Below are 18,539 nucleotides of genomic sequence, written 5' to 3' on the forward strand. Positions count from 1 at the left end.
CGAAATTTCCGATGAGCCTTCTGGTCTTTCGTACCATTATGTTTACTTACCTGTATCCCAATGGAGTAGCATCGGTCTTGATGTGTTAGTCATCTGATGAGACAGGTATGGCACTGTGATTGTGAGAGGTCCTGGCGCAGGAATGTGACCAACCAAATTGACGAAGAAGCCAGATCCATCGATGGCAACAATCCTGAAGCAGTGAAGTCTTCCATTACTATTCAACCATGACAGTATGCTTGAGATCTGGACGGATATCTTACTTGACAGTCATGCCTGGTCTTTGAATGTAGGTTTCTCTAAAGCCCTTCTTCCCTCTCTGTCCCCGTCCAAGCCTCCCACCCACAGGCACTCACACGTGTTGTGGAGTGAGGTACTACTCCCTGTATAGTTGTTGATTATACTAGCATTATACCTGTGACGCAGGCATGTTGTAATGGGCTTTTCCTTGATTTCCAGTGGGCGAAAGATTAAATTGCAATGAAGATCAATGACGAAGGAGTGAAAAAAAGAATCTGCAGGTATGATAAGCCATGCCAAGAGTGCCTCTTCAGATACATCAAGTATTGAAAGTTGTAGTAGCGGACTCTTAGACAGACAATGGTCACCTTCATTTGAAAGTTCCTTAATAATCAAGGGCTAGCTCTGGACTTAGAGTACTCTTAAGTTCTGGCTAAGACAAAGTAAATACCCCAAGCTATCATGTCATTCGAAGTATCCCCTCCAACAGAAAGATGTCACCCCACCTGGCACCCGGGATCATCCTGCTGTACTAAAAAGAGGTTCTCAATCCTACCCAAAATACCTTAGTCTATAGGCTATGTGAAAACCTTCCAAAGCCTTAAAGGGAACTGAAACCGCCAAGCCAGTTCGTATGACCTCATTTTCATTTCCCCCGTATCGGGTGATCAGAACGAGGCATGAATGAAACATGGCGCCTAGCTGTCAATCATTGAGTGACGTCACTACTATGGAATTTACTACGAAAACTCAGGAATGAAACATCGCATGACTCACGTGATTCTCACATGATTCTCAATAATAACAAATTGAACTGCGCATGCTCGGGCACTGGGGGCGGATCTACAAATCTGAACTCGAATAGGAAGTTGGAAGTTTGACTTTCTCGGGCGGTGAAAGTCGAAAAGTTGAATAAATCGCTCGGCGGTTCCAGTTCCCTTTAATGCTTGCACATGTATAGATCCCTGATATTTTGTGTGCAAAAAGAGGCGAGTACAAAGTTGTGTATTGATGGGTATTTATAATTATTTGCATGTGATGAGATGGTGGATCACACGGTCACATGCAAAGCCATCAACTGATCAAACGGGTTGTTTTTCTTAGTTTATAGTGAGTCATGAAATGGGACTGAGAATATATATCCGCACTGTTGACTTATGAAATGACCCCATATGCATATGAGACTTCCCATTGACTTTTGACAATCCCCCTTATGATAATTGCAAAGCACCAAAAATGCGATTTCTCCATGATCGCTTCAAAATAATTTTGAAAAACCCTTCAAGGACATACTCCATATCAATCACGACTCCCAGGAGTAGTTTTGTTTTCATCCGATCTAAACTGAAGGAGGAGTTAGATTACAAACGATTACACCTCTACGTCCATTGTTTGGCTGCGGAAAAGAAAGTTTCATTAATAATCGACCACCTGTCCCACTTCCTCACAACATGTCAATATGTTTCCTTGCAGAGAGCATAATTGCCCAAGAGATTGGTGACAATAAAACAGTCATCTCTATGCATTTGGTTACACGTTTCAGATGGTGATGTGTAATCAGTTTTAATTCATCAACGCTCTGCAGCATACAATCCATTGAACTCTTACCTTCCACGTAAGGCTCTCTCTGTCATGAATAGTGTAGCATTTGGGTCCTGAATGTACTTTCTAAAATCAACCGAAACATCTGACCCATAAGCTGCCTCAACGTCGCTTCTATCCAAAGGTCCTACCACTAACGTCTGGGCATTCTCCAAACCTAAGCAATGAAAACAAAGAAAACGCAAAAAAACGGATTACCATTTAAGTTTCGAGCAAAATAAGTATAGACATTTTAAAATATATCTATGCCTCTGTGGAAACATGGCAACAATTACATGGATTTCAAGCTAATAGCAAGGGATTTTTGCGGCAGAATATTTTCGCGAGACTGACCTACTCGCAAAATTCGCAAAAATATTCTGCACGCGAAATGTTTCCGTTCTACAGTATATAGTGCACAATATGTTGGAAATGTGAAATTTAAATTATTTGTAAAATTTACAGTATTTATGCTTTAAACGGAATTTCAAATGATCTGGAATAGTGGATTTTACTGAGAAGGCTTACCATTCTTTTACACAGATAAATGATGTCTAGGCAAAAATAACATATACATTCTTGTTCAGACAATCGAAGTCATCAATCTGACAGTGGTTTCAACAAAAACTAGGCAAGACTTCAACCAAAATTGAAACACTATTATTTGTAGATTAATGCAAAGAGAGTGCTTACATGTCCTTTTTTTGTAAGATGAAACATTTGACTGCAAAAACTGTTCATATATTCATGTTGTTAGAGACCTATATTCAGTCTGTCAAAATTCTAACAAAATTGGCCCGAACATAAAGCGTCCTAACAAAAAAATAAATTTTATAATCTTAGTAAAATTGATGTTCATCAAAGTCACTATTTTCAAAAATCAACCATGCGTCCAGTCAGAGTAGTCCCAGCTACACTAAACAATGGTATATTTATCAAGCATAGTATGTATACTAGCAATTAATCTCTACCTGGGGTGACACAGACTGCATTGTTTAGAATGAGGCTTGTTTTAAACTAGACAATGTATTTTGAATATTTATGCAAAGAGAGTGCTAACAAATCCTCTTCTTTGGAAGATGAGAAATTTCACCACAAAAACTGCTCATATATTCATGTAGTCACAGACCTAATAATCAGTTTGTCAGAGTTCCATCAAAATTAGCCCAAATATAAAGCGTCCTAAGAACAAAATAACTTTTACAATCTTTGTAAAAAAATTTTTCATTAAAGTCCCACTTTCAAAAATCAACCATGCTTCCAGTCAGAGTACTCCAAGCTACACTAAACTATGATAGGGGGGAGAAGGATACTCACGCTTTTACCAGGAAAACCTGTTTTCAGCAACAATGATATATTAAGCATAGTATATATACTGGTAATTGATCTCTTCCTGGACTGCCTTGTTTAGAATTAGGCTTGTTTATACACCTCTGGTTATGTAATAATCGCACAAAGCAGCAGTGACCCATATCCTCAACTCAACGGAGGTGTTAAACCCTGCTGCCCTCTGGATTAGTAATAGGGAGGGCGGCTGATCTATGGAACAGCCTCCTTGCTGTTGTTTGGGGTTGAGGAATCAGGGTCAGGCTTCGGTCGGGAACAATTGACGATCTTGAGGGAAGATAACATATAAATCGAATCGGGATCAAGAGCTCTAGAAACGTAATGTGCGCTATTTTGTGGCTGCGCTAGGCTCTCCAGATTAGTTTCTGGATAGGCTGGGTAGTCTAGTTTGCGATCATAATAAGTGCTTTTAGACAGTAGATAATACAGTGAAAAGGGCTATATAAGAACTAAGTATTATCATCATTTTTATCATCATCATTATGATACGCTACATGTAGGTAATTCAGGTTATCAGTTGTCATGGTTGTTAGTGAGCTTGAGCATCATAGCGTGGGCAGAAAGATAGGCGCCCCTGATCAATGTTTAAGCAGTACAACATTAAGCTATAGTATAAAAACGTTTGGTTGAATATATCATTTACTGGAAACGTTGTTAAAATTGTCTATGGTTTCAATGAAATTTCTCTCATTTTCGTGTGACCGCGCTGTTGATATGACTATCCTGACCTTGATCTCGTCAAATCACGATACCAACGATTTTTCTTACGTGTGATTCGACGAGAACAGAAACATTATCGTCAGATAAACACCTGAATCACGAGGAGGTAGGACTTCCTTGAAACATTGAACAATATTTTCTCTCCTGGTTTCCTGGCGTGGAGTTACTTTCATTCCATATTTTTATGTAATTTGTAAAATTATCTCTTTGTAACTCGCTGAATCATTAACTTAATCATGAACCGCCATTCTACCTAAAGAGCCACCTATCGGCCACGCGATGCTCTACAGTTCCTGGAAACCACGCCCCCTAAAAGCCTCAGCCAATAGGAATCAATGTAAATATCAACAAAGCACATCACGACACGAGGTCGCTGACGGCGTATGTTAAAACGTAGCATAGCGCAAACCAGAATCTCTGTTAAATTTTGTATAAAACCTGGTTGATCTTTTGATTCTGTATCTCTTTGAAAAAGTGTCAAATGCACGAAACGTCGAGAATACGTAGATCGTTGCATGTGTTTTATTCACTATAATCTCTCCTGGTTTCCAGACCATTATGATTTCAACCAAAAACCGTTACATTGTATTTCTGAATGACCTGGATTGCAAGTGTGACCTCATAAGAATAGCTGTTAACATTCAGATATTGAAATTTTAATGATACTTGCTGAATCTCGATGCGGCCGCGCACAAAAGAAGGAATATTAACATTTCAATCTGATATCAATTAGTGCTTTCAGATGCGTGTGCGGTTCAATGAACCTTATTACGAAATAGCATCGACCTACCTTCGGGAGTTTTGATCTCTGCGACTTCATCAACTGCTCTTTTCCGGGAGTCAGTCCGGGTGACTGTAACCGCGATTCCTTCGCCATCCTGCGAACTGGCGACTATACTCTTCCCTTCTTCCACAAACGTGACGGATCCACTCTCCTTGAGGACGCATTTATCAGCCAGGTTACACAGTTTCATACACAAGAATACGGTGCGTCCGATCTCCATATTGAAAAGGCATTCGGTTTTGTTACGATTCTCTTCATAGTTTGTTCTTGAAAACGTACAGGTGTCATTCAGTTTCGTATCATTATAATACACCGACCCATCCTTGATCTCGATTTTTCCAGCCTCATTCATTCCTACCCATGTGAAGGGGAAGACATCATCATTCCAATGTTCCCCTTCCTCGCAGGCACTGGTGCCAATACCAAATTCTAAAAAATGGTTGAAAATGGATTGATGATCATTCTAAGCCAGTTATCCAAAATATGTACTCATCCGTTTGCGGCCATTTCAATGTAAACTGATGCGTCATCGGCACTGTATTATAAGCATATGTCATTATTATACCGATCAAGACAGTATTAATAGTATTAATATTATGCAGACTTCTCACATCCTATTTAAGCAAAGTTTATTATTCATCATAATGATGCAATTACTTTTTCATAAGAAGATGATACAATTTGTGATGATCTGACGTGTTTATCATTTGGCCACATTTAAAAAAAAGACAAACAACTGTTCGCCATGCATGCAGATGCGATTATGTCCGCTTTACGACCACGTTAGTCGTAACTCGTCAACCGCCATGTTTTGACATGCTCAGCCAACTTACCGTAACGCCTAATGTTCTGGTCTCGAGCTTTCGTCCAAGTTATTCCAATCGATTCTTTGCTTTTTGCGACCCGCGCGTTTATAGGACGAACTGGTCTGTCAAATGGTTTTGTTCCAGGTAAAGTGGTTCGTACATCCTTTACTATTGGTTTTTCCAGGAGAACCTTAACGCCTGAAATAAGATCAAACGGCGTATAGTGAGAGGGCCAGCCAGCTTTTGGCTTATGAGACACTCTTAAGTTCCAAACTCCTATCTCTATTGCCAGGCGCCTTGCGAGAAGGCAGTTGGTACCCTATATTTAACTAGCTGGCGGCTAACCAACCGGCCGCATCGGACAGAGGTTACCAGCGGGCCACGACCCTTCGACCTTTTGTTCACGAGGCGGACGCCTTAACCGCTAGTGAGATCGGTGATTTTATAGACCGTATGCGAAATAAATTTCGGCTATTCACAGATGGCGTAAGTTTACCATGACATAAAAGTCCTATTTTTAATCCAATCATCCCCAAAAGCATTTAAAATGTCATCAGCATTGGAAGACACTGACAACTTCAAGTAAATTGCTTGAATAAGCTTGTATATTTTTATGCCATGGTAAAAATACGTTGTCTGTGAAAAGGGCTTTTTCAAAATGGCCAAGATTTATTTTTGCAGGTTGTCTTTTTGCGATTGTAAAACAGAGATGGTGTCCATACTTGTCCATGGCTGATAAATCAAGGTGTCTGGTTTGGCCATTCTTCATGCTGGCTCTTTTACCAAAAAGTTAACAAAAAAAACACCAAAAAGTCTGCAAATCATCCCCAGGCGGGATGAAACAAAATAAGATAACGAATTTATCGGTGCATTTATATTCCTTGACAGCAGCTGCTTGTTGGCAACGTATGTGTACGTCTTGGATAGCATGACCCCATTACCATCTTCAATGACTGGTGCTGCCATCTGTTATTTCATTGTGTACTAAATGTGCACAAATGTTCACAGCACGCTATAAATGGGTACTTTGGGCCATACTCTTACGAATGTCTGTTTAATTCGTATTCGTGACCCGTTGTGACAGCGGATATAGTCCCCCTGGAGTCATAGTCCGGTAGCATTGTATTTGATCAATTAAGCAGCATGATCTATTGTACCGCTAACCCTAACCAAAACATTTAGCAATGCGGGCTATTGTTACACGGACTATCAGCCCTAGGACTACTATCCCTTGCACACCGTTCTAGCAAAACCAGTCGCATGTCGCACATAAGATAAGCCTAGATGACACCAGGAGATAATAGAAGAAATTGATGTCGTCAGATTTCACAAAAGGCAGACAATAGTGAAATGAACAAACAGTCCGTCTTAACCTGCCAAGCTCAGAGCGACATGCGACTGGTTTTGCTGGAATGAGTCACATTTATTGAGTGTACACATACGTGTACGCCAGACACTAAGGGCCAAATTCATAATGGGTGTTTAGCTTAAAACAGCATTTAACTACTGAATAGACAGATTCTGGCCCTTGATGTAAATCTTCACAGAATATGAATAGGCCCTGAAACTGATTAGAGAGAAGTTGTACATGTCTAACCCTTAAACACGCTTTATGAATTTGGGCCTAAAGGTTTAAAGTTAGTAGCGGTTTATATTCTCGAATTAGGCCCATAGAATGATCCTCATGTCGTCGTGTAGGCCTACATCTGCATGAGGATTGTACGGTGGGTTGTTGGTATTTACACCCTTTCACAGCTGTGATTACGCCATGGATTGGCATGAATAATCACCTTTCATAATACAATATATAATCACCTTTTTTATCTTCATATTTGAGTCTGGATCCAGCATAGTTGGTGCATATGATTGACACGTAATATGTATGGTTGTGATGCAGAACACCTTCAAGACCAGTTCTCGTTCCAGCAGGGTTCCGGCCAACGGATGTGAAGTTCTGGATGTTCATGCGCCCTGGTTCAGTTCCAATGGCCCATTGGTGATCCTAAAAAGTGGCGATGAGTGTGTTTTATAAAGCTGTGAAAATCACGACAAAATTTTAACAACATTATAATAGGGTTAAATGACCAATGAATTATCAATCGCTCGCTGAATCGGTCGTGGGAAACCCCCTATAAGTGCTCTGGATCGAAGAGACAAACATTTTGTACCTAGTTGATGATTCAATGAGGTAATGTTTACCATAATCATGCTTTCTTGGTCCACACATCTCCATAACGCCTTGATGGTTCCATTGGATGACTGGTAACTGACAGGTTTATATTCGCCCTGTTCGAAGTCTATGTATGTCACATTGATATCCTTGTCAAGAACGGGCGCAGTCGTGTCGATGCGGAAACCATTGGAAGAGCGAGTAACGTGCGCGCCGGAGCCAAGTACAGCTTTCACTTTAAAAAGAAATCGGAACAGAGTGTACGCATGATTAACAATGGATTATAATATTATTCCCTAATCATTATTATTTCCTTTATTTCATAAAGTAACATGTATACATGATAAACAGCGGTGCAATTTAATCATCAGGCATTATGTGCCGACTAGTGTGTTTCTTCCAGTATACACTGTTAAATATTTGGACAACAATTTTATGTTCAGAAGCTTTGGATTAGGGGATGTCCATACAAATTACATCACAGAATAATTATATCATAATACCTGTCGGTATATTTAACCTCGTCTTATAGCCTAGGAATTTCTCTACACATCGGTGGTACCCGGGCAATTTTTGACCCAAAGGTTTTCGAGATAATTTAGGAAAACTGGTGTCTATAAACTTTTGACCAAGAGTGTACGTGTGCTCACTTCGAATTGTCGTCAAGTGGACGCCACTTTTCTAAATTTCCCCAAAAATATGTAGCCCCTGTATTTTGTTCACATTTTTTTTGGGATTTATTTTCCTAATTTCCAGAAAAAAAAGAATGACAATTTGTTTTCAAAAAAACCATCCTAAATCTTTTTATTATACATATACGTAACTTACCTGTAAGAAAATATACAACAGACTCCGATTCTGTGCTGTTCGTTCCGTTGGTTTGTTTAATTTGGCTAGTAGTTTCGTTTTCCATTCGGTTGTTCTGTTTGGTGGTTACTATGGTCACCGGGAGGGATAGTTCGTCAAGTGTGAACCTCATCTGCATAACCCGGTTCCCAGGACAGGACTTGTCACATGTAAATACGTCACATGCATGTATACAGGGAATGCATGGCTGAGCGACCTGTAAGTATAGGAGCTCAACAATCAAAACAACTTGAACGGCTACCCGTCAACTATAACAATAAGATGGCCCCTTTCACCGAGTTCTTCAAAACATAACAGGAACACTAGTTCAGGCGTGATCTTGATTTGGACCCAAGCGGATCGGTACGGAAGCCCGGGAGGTTATCATGTTAACTCAATCCTCGATCTTGTACGTTTGATAATTTGTTATTTGAAAATGACTCTCTTTAATATCGAAGTTGACAGTTAAATATTGAATTCGAGGTTAAGATACCGAGTGTTGAATTCTGATTGCGCCTTTTGGGCTTTGCACACCCAGTTTACCTCTCCTGTGGCGTCATTTTTAACCTAATTCGCCATGCGGGCTCGACCCTCAAAAGCGAGGAATAGTCACGTGACCATGAGTGAGGGCACGTGACAAGACGCAACCAGACCAAGGTTGAGTTCGTCTGGGACCCGAGGGTAGAGTAGGAATTTCACGTGGTATTACGTCATGTTTAAAATGAACACGTCGTGTAGGATTTACTGTCCCCTGATTCTCGAGTAAAGGTCCTTGTCTAGTTCTGTTATCTTAATTTGAAAAGAAATCACACAAAACCAAAACGATGTCATTGTTGATATAATCATATTACGAAAATGTATCTGGTTTTAGTCAATTAACTTAAACATGACACAAGACGTGAGTATGAATAAGTGATATCACGTTTCTCCTGGTGGTTCATCGTCTTGTCACGTGCTCTCACTTATGGTCACGTGATTTTAGCAAGCCGCAATGGTGCTACCGTATTCAATAACAGAGTGCTGGATGAGAAGCATCGATCAGTTCACATGTATTAATTACTTTAAATGACGCTTGCGACCTCGCACGATATTTTGCGACCAACCACAGAACGAAGCTGACCTGTTATGTACGAATATATTTCAGATAGATGCTTGTGTAAATGTGGTCGATAGCAAATCTATCTGTCGGACAGAACCACTCGGTTCAGAAAGAAAACAATCATAATGAAGCATGACGATTTATGCCAGGTACATACCATTTTGTATTGTGCGACATCAGTTGCCATTGGTTTTGTTCCTACACCAGCTTCATACGCAATAATCGCCGACGACCCACCACGGAACACACTTCCATAGCGACAGAGGCTTGTATCGCTTGCAGGCAACCTGACTCTATCAAACCATGCAGTAGCTTTCCAAACCGGTGACTTTGGTAAGAAGTTATCCTTGTTCCACAGATGGAATATCAGTTTGGTCTTTGGAGTAAATCCTTCGATGCCACACAGCCGACCTAGCAGAAGTTGCCGTTTTGTTTCGAAAACATCAATGCACCACTGTGGCTGTCATGACAAAAGATATATATTCATAAACGTTTAGAAATCGAACCGTTTTTTTCACAGTTATAACAAGGTCGGCTAGAGAAGCGGCTAGAGATATCCACCTTTCCAAATAACGATGAGCATGAAATCAACATGCCAAAATAATTCTTCAGCGCATGGAGAAAGTTCCCATGCAATTTTGGTCCTGATATATTGTTCAATCATTTGTAGGACTGTGACCTATACGACCGAGATCTCAGGTTACCATCGTCGATGCTTGGATCCTGCGGACCACCACATCTTGGTCATGTCTTTTCGCCGGCAAATGTTTTTGTAAATAGACATAAAATATGAGATCCCTAAACCATGAACAACGTTAATACATACATGAACAGGTTCATTATCCATGGCGTATATCCTTATCTTGTAGGTATGCCAATCTCCAGACGGGTCGTAGTCAAGATAGCGCTTCTCCTTTAGTTTTTCGAGGGTGTCATTATAGGTACTGCACCACAACACAGCGTGTGGTTTTGTCCCTGAATATGCAAAACAAAAAAAACAACATCACAAGCAAAGGAAATATCAGGAAACAGTATTTAGTCAGCACAAGCAAAGGAAATATCAGGAAACAGTATTTAGTCAGCACAAGCAAAGGAAATATTAGGAAACAGTATTTAGTCAGCACAAGCAAAGGAAATATTAGGAAACAGTATATAGTCAGGAACCTGGAGGCCCAACTGCTTTTTCTTTTGTTCACTAAACATTTTTGTTACAACAAAAGGACTGTTTAAAACATATTCTATTATCCAACTTCTTTGCCGAGTTTACGTATACCCTTCTACTATTCTACTTCAACGAAAATCCTGGTAAGATTCTACTTTGATTCTTAGTTATGATCTCAGCCGCGTTCTTATGCGTACATGTCTGTCCAATCATTACACAATTTGTGTAAGATTCTGCTTTAAGATCTTACACCGCACTCTTACAAGTATCCTGTATATCGTGTATATATGCTCACGACTAAAAATGTGACCCCTCTACCAAAATTAGGCGCTTGTCGCATCTGAACTTGACAGGTTGATACGGACTTGTTGTTCATTTCCCTATTGTAGACCTTTTGTGAAATGTGACCAAATCAGTTTGTAATAGATTTCACAAAAGGTCTACAATAGGGAAATGAACAACAAGTCCGTATCAACCTGTCGAGTTCAGATGCGACAAGCGCCTAGTTTTGGTAGAGCGAGTCACAAATAAGCAAAATAAGACAGCCAAGAAGATCAGATCATGTAAAAAATGGGGAATAGAAACATGTTGGTAGCAATCGTGTAAAGAAAAACCATAAAATACTTTACGCAATGCACTTGTGAAAAGAGGTATCATTTCTGTGAATCGAGGCCATTTGGAGTTATACCTGGTGATGTTTATTTTCTTATTTAAACGATTGATGCCATGCAGCAGCACTGGAAAAGTTTCAGCTTTTCATATTTGCTGTCGATTTTTTAAAATGAATTCTATAAAAAACATAACTGGTATTGCATCATATTGTCCAACTTTTGTATTGAGCGTCCAACTATGATTACGCAATCTTGAGTCAGTTTTTAAAAAAACCCGCTGATAACGTACCTGCGATGAGTTGAAATCCACAACTTCTCTGCGTTGTGAATTCAGTTGGCGCTATTTTTAAGACAACAACATCCGATGCGGTCTTATTTGCATGCTTGATTTTCTGTTGCTGCTGTGCATTTGGCCCGTGGCTCTCTCTTTGAGGGTTCACGCTTGACTTGCGATACGACTTACAATCACATGGGCATTTCTGAATGAAATACACGAAATATCACATCACATAACACATGTGCTGAGGAACTGTCACGACGAACTCACCCTGCCCAAGGTGTGGTGAGTGTCTAGTACACAATACGCCACAATATCACCTGTCTGTATTAATCAAAATCGAATGAAAATTTGAGGTAAATGTAGTTTAATGAGAATAAATAACAGTAAACTTATAATGTTGCATAATTAGGAGAGATAAGAAAATAAGAACAGTATTATACCCAAGGTACATTAAATGAAAGCACTAAACAGGACATTTCAAAAACCCCAATTCAAAGGATCATCATAGAAAGTTCAATGTGTTCACTTGATTCTGATATACTGAAACAGGTTACACATGGACTGGTTCCAACTTTAAATATGGTATTCTATTTCAACAAACCATTACAGTTTGAAGAGTAAAATGCGTGGTATACTGTTTGTACCTTTGGCGGCGGAATTGTGAAACAACACTTGCAAGTGCTATGCTCGCCCGTCCACTCAGGTTCATCTTGCCAGTCGTGATCTTGAAGCATGTCGTCTGGTCCATCCCACAATAGGACACTAGTAGTAGCAATACCCTGGCCATCAGCCGCTCGGATTCTGACCTGAAATGTGTATTCATGTTTGTGCAGCCGTAGAGAAACTCGTAGGGGCATTGAAAAGGTACAAGACATGCAACACCATCCACTGTAGTTTATCAAATGTCCGCTACGACACAATTATTTTGAAAACTGATGGAGTATTGTGGCTCGGACTCAAAATCAACATCCCAGTCAAATCAAAAATAGTTACAAAACAATTAACGATAAGTCGATGAAAAATTCCTAGCGACCTCAATCCCTTGACCACCGCTTTACGACTAGACGTTTCACATCCACCTTATGGGTATGAATACGACACATTTTCACTTACAATATAATCGCCACCTGTAACATTAGACATGTCGGCGTCTCTCGCAATTGCGCCAGACCTTAGATAGGAGTATCCGGCTCGCACCCGAGTCATGTGGATTGATATTAAGGTATTGGCCTCATTTCGAATGGCGTCAGCAGAATACTTGATTCCCCACCGAACGCCACGTTGAACTCCAAGACCAATGCCATCAATCTTCGTCCATCCTGAGGTAAAATCGACTTGTCTCGCCGGACATGGGGTGCCATTTTTGATGGCAAAGTGGAGAAAGGTACCTGAAATAGCCATACATTTATATCATTATATTATTGCCACCATGAACCGGGCTAACGGGTACTATTCCCTGATACTGTAAAACTACACAATAAAATAAAGGCCGGGTTTATTTGGCAAACCGCTCGCCGAAAGGTCATCATTTGCTGTCCTGTGTGGAAAGCCGAATAGCACTGAAAATCAACCCAGTTTGGCAAGCCGGGCTTGCCAAACTGGGTTGTCAAACAATTAAAAATTCTACCCTGTTCGGCGAGACGGAGACGTTGCAACACATTAGCCAATCGGAGAGCAGTGAGGTCATATTGGAATTAATATGCGCATAATGGCCGATTTAGTCTCGCTCTCGATTCATTTTCTTTTACTAAATACGTGTTCTTATCAAACATCGTTGGAGAGGAATATGCACGAGTATATGATCAACTGATAAGCGAAATGAATGCATCAGGTACATTGCTAAGGTCCTTCGCTATAACTCCAGTCGTGCTGTTGATCGCTTTGCCATTGAATGATAATGAGCTCTTCGACAGCTATAAATGTTAATGAGTTCGGCTCACTATTAAGAGCAAAAAAGTCGATGTTTGGTAAGCCGGTGTAACATCTGTGGTTGTTTCCCATGTGTCAGTGTTTCCAAACAATAGACAGCTAGAGAGACCATGACTTTTCAATAGGGGGAAACACAGAAAAACTTGTCAATCTATCTTTTAGCGTTCCCAAACAATGAGGGGAAACACTCAAAAATAGAAACACTCAAAAACATTACACCGGGCTTCCCAAATAGATGGTCACTTCCATAATAAATATCTAAGCAGGATTTTGGTCTTTCTTTGTTCCCAATCCGTTTGAAGAACAGACACATTGCTTGCATGACTTTAAAACTTATGTCACCAATTAATAGGTCAAGATGTAGCTTACCATTAACATCCGATGTACTTTTCTGCCAGACGAGGTCGTCAGTGAAAGTATGGCCATCAATAACGTCACCAGCAGTCGGTGTTGACTCATCAACAAAGATCGGCTTCGACACTGTCTCAACAAAAAGCCCTGCTTTGTTGTAGACTCTGAGCTTGACAAAATACGGGATCATTTCCTGTAAACCGATTTGATTCAGTTAATTGGCATTGTAAGTGATTTTGATTTTGAAAAGGAATTGATACCTCACTGGAGGTATTGTTTGTCTCATCAAACCGCGAGGGTGGAGCTAGCGGCAAATATTTTAGCTCCGTCCGAACGGTTTGGGTGAGACAATCAATACCGACAGTGAGGTATCAATTTCTATTCTAAAACATCTCAAATTAAATATCGAATAATTTGGTTTTAAATGTTTTTGAAAAGCTTCCACATTTTGCACCAACCCAAGCGGTTTTGGTTGTCTCATCCAAACCTCTGTGGTGAAAACGAGGCTATATACATTACCCATTATGAAAATGAAATATTCTCACTCGGGTGTTTTAGAATAGTAGGTTATGTAATACACACACACACACATTAGCTGTACCTGATGTATACTAGTATTCATTTACAGAAAGGCAGGAAGATTATTGCGGCCAAAATCTTATTATCATTTTATAAACCCTACATCAGTTATCATTTTATAAACGCTACATCAGTCGTCCTTTAGTGAAATATAAGTCCGAAATGAGCTTTCTTTCGATTGACCATAAGTTTCAGAGCTTCGCCACCAGAGCTTTACCTTGAGATCCAACTGAATAAGGCTGTAGCTTGAAAAGTTGGTAGAAAGCTTAATCCAGTCATCATAAGGTACCAATTTACTACTATAATTACGGTCACAGCTGGGGGCGCTCCAGAGCGATATCTCAAACCGTGCAATGCCAGATTGTGCGTCTCCGTAACCCTGCCATTCTACTTGGATCAGGTTCTTCGTAGCTGTAAACGCAGCGCCCTGTAGGTAAGAGAAAGGTTAATCATGCAAGTTAAAGAGGAATATAGTTAGGCTGAAAGGGTGGATGTCGTCCTGGGTGCCGACAAATGGTACCCAGGTTCGAGATCGACTGGACAATAAGCACCCTGGGTGTCATTACACTAGACAAACAGCACCCAGCTTCTTTTTGCCTGGCGTACGGATCTTAGGGACGAGAACGTTTCTTGCAATCTCGTTTTATCTCGCACCGTGGTACATATCGACTGACTGTCAAGAAAAATAAGCAGCAAATCCATTCATTTTGTCATCACACAATTTTTCATTCTCTGAATATATCCCTCCTACATACCTTTTTTGAATAAATCATCCGAAATGTGCTTTCAAAGACCTATAGGCCTAAACGCGTTTTTTTCTGTTTATCTGTTCTTTTTATTTCGCGCACTGCTAATGCCGCAAGTACCACGGCGCGAGATGAAACGAGATTGCAAGAAACGTCCTCGTCCCTACGATCCGTAAGCCAGGCAAAAAGAAGCTGGGTGCTGTTTGTCTAGTGTAATGGCACCCAGGGTGCTTATTGTCCAGTCGATCTCGAACCTGGGTACCATTTGTCGGCACCCAGGACAACATCCACCCTTTCAGCTATAGTTAGGAGCAAGGTATACCGGACTATTAGAAGATTTTTTACGTTCTTTCAGATAATTTCGTTAGTCGGTGGATAGATGTCCTGACTGAAGATCATGTGTCGGTTTGACATGTGACCGCATGATGTTATTCCTTAGGCCGAGTTCGGGAGCCAGGAATCAGATCTGAGCAGCTATATTAATGTAGGAATAAAAAAATTTAGAGGGTCTCTGTGCAGTGATAATGAGTCAGTCAACCATGGGCTGAGATAAAACACATTGTCTTTTGCTCTCTTCAAATGGATAATTTGCCACAGCTTTTTCTCGGTTAGGTTTCGGAGTGTTGGTTGCCTATTCTAAAATACCTTGGTACCGTAAAGTCAACTTTTAAATGGAAAATGCATAAGCCTCGTTCTGAGAGTGGAGTGTTTTGGACACGCAACCAAGATGCTCTACCAAAGTTCCCTCGGGTTGCACTAAAATGTGGCACCATGCACACAGCTCACTTCAGAAGTTTGAGGCTCTCAAAACACTGCTTCAAACACAAATCAGCCAAGGAAGCATCAACCACCCTAAGTTTTTTAATGAGCACTACACATATTTGCTGAGAAAAACGCTCCAAATAGCCCATTTGCGCGGATTTTAGCGTCACTTGAGCGAGCCGATCCGGACTTCCTATACGCGCTGCCGTAACATAATGTAAACAACGGCGCTACCGGCGCTCCGGGCAGGCGATGGATGGAATTTGCCAAATTCGCACATATTCAAGTTATTTCGTGGCCTATCTTTTTAAGTTTGAGGTATTTTAGAATAGAAATTGAACCCTCGGCTTCGGACCTTGGTTGAGTTACCAAGACACTCTCGGGTGGAGCTAAAATTTCGTCCAAACCCTCGCCTGTATTTTAGCTCCACCCGAGAGTGTCTTGGTAACTCAACCAAGGTCCTCCGCCTCGGGTTCAATTCCTTAAACCACATGGCCATGTGCATCAACTTACCAAGTGCCAGTAAGGTCCCACTTTGATCTCACCCTCATCTGGCGGGGTTGTATCAACACGAAATTGATGATATGTGAAGTTACACAGCCCGGCGTCATCAGTTCCGATCACGTAAAGAAAATAGTTGGAATGGTAACTTAGATTTAAGCCAGATAATTCGACCATGGTGTTGTCACCGACGTTTCTTATTGAAGCAATTGGAAAGAGATTTTCTTTCAAAGCCTGAAATAATAAAACAAACCCATTTTCCTTACCAATAGATTTGAAAGTGTCCCGATTGATTAGTCTAAATTATCACTCGGAAAGTGTTGTTGACTCGCCTAATCGTTATTTTTCAGTCAATTAAAAACCTTGAAAGCGCTATTTGTGATATGTATACTTTGTTGGCGAACTGTCTCATTACCAAAAGGGACACAGCGTATTATTTCACCTTTCATTTCTTTATTGGATAGGAAATATTCCCGAGATACACGAACTGAACGCCTAATCCCAAGGGTCATCAGGCTAATCTTGATGACAAGTACCCCTAAAAAGGCTTCGAAATGGGGTACTTACGGAAAACATTAAGGGTAAAGAAACGTTATGCTTTCTATCATTGGAAACAGAATTATGGCGTGCATTAAGAACACCTACCGCGTTATCACATGTATAGTTTTCAGGGATGGTTGTATTGGTTACACCTGCATGATAAAATATGATCCCGGCATCTGAGCCGAAGCCTTCCCATCGAGCAAACACGTGGGTAAAATTGCTCCAGAATTCCGACATCGTGATTTCACCAGCTTTGACTCCATTGTTATAGCCTGCTGTGAACCCATTTGAGGTAACCTCGACCATTGCCATTGATGTACTGTGAGCTCGTACAGTGGTATAGTATATTCCTTGTTTTGCATGTAGGTTGAGGTGGTTGAATGTCACTGATAGATTACGCCCAACATTGGTGTATGGAACAATGTTATGCCGAGTGTGCGAGTAGCGCCTGTCCGTCCCAACTGCTACTTCGTAATAGCTGACGACTTGGTGATTGTGGTTTAGTGGTTTTTCTTCTTTTACGCCAGAATTGCCTGAAATGTAATAATATCATTGTCATTGTGAAACGATAGTAGTCGTACACAATCTCCTTCACATTTCCGTTTCACAATATCATTTTATTGCACTCGATTTTCTCGTGGCAGATCAGACTGCCAAATTAACATGTTCTGCTTGGAATGGGCCTATTTGATCATTTTTCGGACAAAATCGCACGATTTCTAGACTCTCCTAAATGGGCTTCTGAGGAAATGTATCTTTACTTGTTAGTATTGTTTGGGACATATTCTTATCACGCCTGTCCAGGCCTGGAAAACACCAAAAGGAAGAGGCCATGTGAATTACTTTTTTAAAAAAATGTCTGTTATGTTTAATATCATGCATGTGATACTGTTAGATATTCAAATTCATGGCTCATTTTTACGGTGGCCCATAGAGGACATGCGTTTATTTTCAATATAATAGAAAATTTTTCATTTTTCAATGCGTTTTTTTTCTCTCGAATTACAACCGCCGTCGGATTTATTTCTCACCGCCGAAAAAATAATCCCCACCGCCGGGTAAAAAAATAATAATTCCCACCACCGCCAAAGAAAATAATATCCACCGCGGTGGAAATTAATATCGACCGCGGTGGAATTTAATATCCACCGCGGTGGAAATAATATCCACCGCGGTGGAAATAATATCCACCCGGTGTCAATAACGAATTAGCTCCCGCGATGGATATTATTTCCACCGCGGTGGATATTATTTTCTTTGGCGGTGGTGGGAATTATTATTTTTTACCCGGCGGTGGAAATTATTTTTTCGGCGGTGAGAAATAAATCCGACGGCGGTTGTAATTCGAGAGAAAAAAAACGCACTGTAAAAAGAAAATTTTTCTATTATATTGAAAATAAACGCATGTCCTCTATGGGCCACCGTACATTTTGGTACACGGGACTGCAATATCTGTGGTACCCAGTGACTTTCAGATTTTTA

General features: G+C 40.5%; 1 protein-coding gene across 1 annotated transcript in view; it reads right to left on the bottom strand.

Moving 5' to 3' along the window:
- LOC135497733 (uncharacterized) overlaps positions 1 to 18,539 on the bottom strand; it is a 37,179-nt gene that overhangs the window by 13,618 nt on the left and 5,022 nt on the right. The window contains exons 8-23 of the mRNA XM_064787565.1: positions 17,160 to 17,590; positions 16,527 to 16,748; positions 14,723 to 14,932; positions 13,945 to 14,119; positions 12,760 to 13,034; positions 12,291 to 12,452; positions 11,656 to 11,845; positions 10,420 to 10,568; positions 9,751 to 10,053; positions 8,477 to 8,711; positions 7,678 to 7,883; positions 7,294 to 7,480; positions 5,506 to 5,676; positions 4,679 to 5,101; positions 1,849 to 1,999; positions 51 to 193 (exon numbers count right to left, since the gene is read on the bottom strand). Coding sequence (XP_064643635.1) covers positions 51 to 193; positions 1,849 to 1,999; positions 4,679 to 5,101; positions 5,506 to 5,676; positions 7,294 to 7,480; positions 7,678 to 7,883; positions 8,477 to 8,711; positions 9,751 to 10,053; positions 10,420 to 10,568; positions 11,656 to 11,845; positions 12,291 to 12,452; positions 12,760 to 13,034; positions 13,945 to 14,119; positions 14,723 to 14,932; positions 16,527 to 16,748; positions 17,160 to 17,590 — 3,633 coding nt within the window. The remainder of the gene's footprint in view (positions 1 to 50; positions 194 to 1,848; positions 2,000 to 4,678; positions 5,102 to 5,505; positions 5,677 to 7,293; positions 7,481 to 7,677; positions 7,884 to 8,476; positions 8,712 to 9,750; positions 10,054 to 10,419; positions 10,569 to 11,655; positions 11,846 to 12,290; positions 12,453 to 12,759; positions 13,035 to 13,944; positions 14,120 to 14,722; positions 14,933 to 16,526; positions 16,749 to 17,159; positions 17,591 to 18,539) is intronic.

Source organism: Lineus longissimus, chromosome 13, assembly GCF_910592395.1.
Source record: "Lineus longissimus chromosome 13, tnLinLong1.2, whole genome shotgun sequence".
Lineage (NCBI taxonomy): Eukaryota > Metazoa > Nemertea > Pilidiophora > Heteronemertea > Lineidae > Lineus > Lineus longissimus.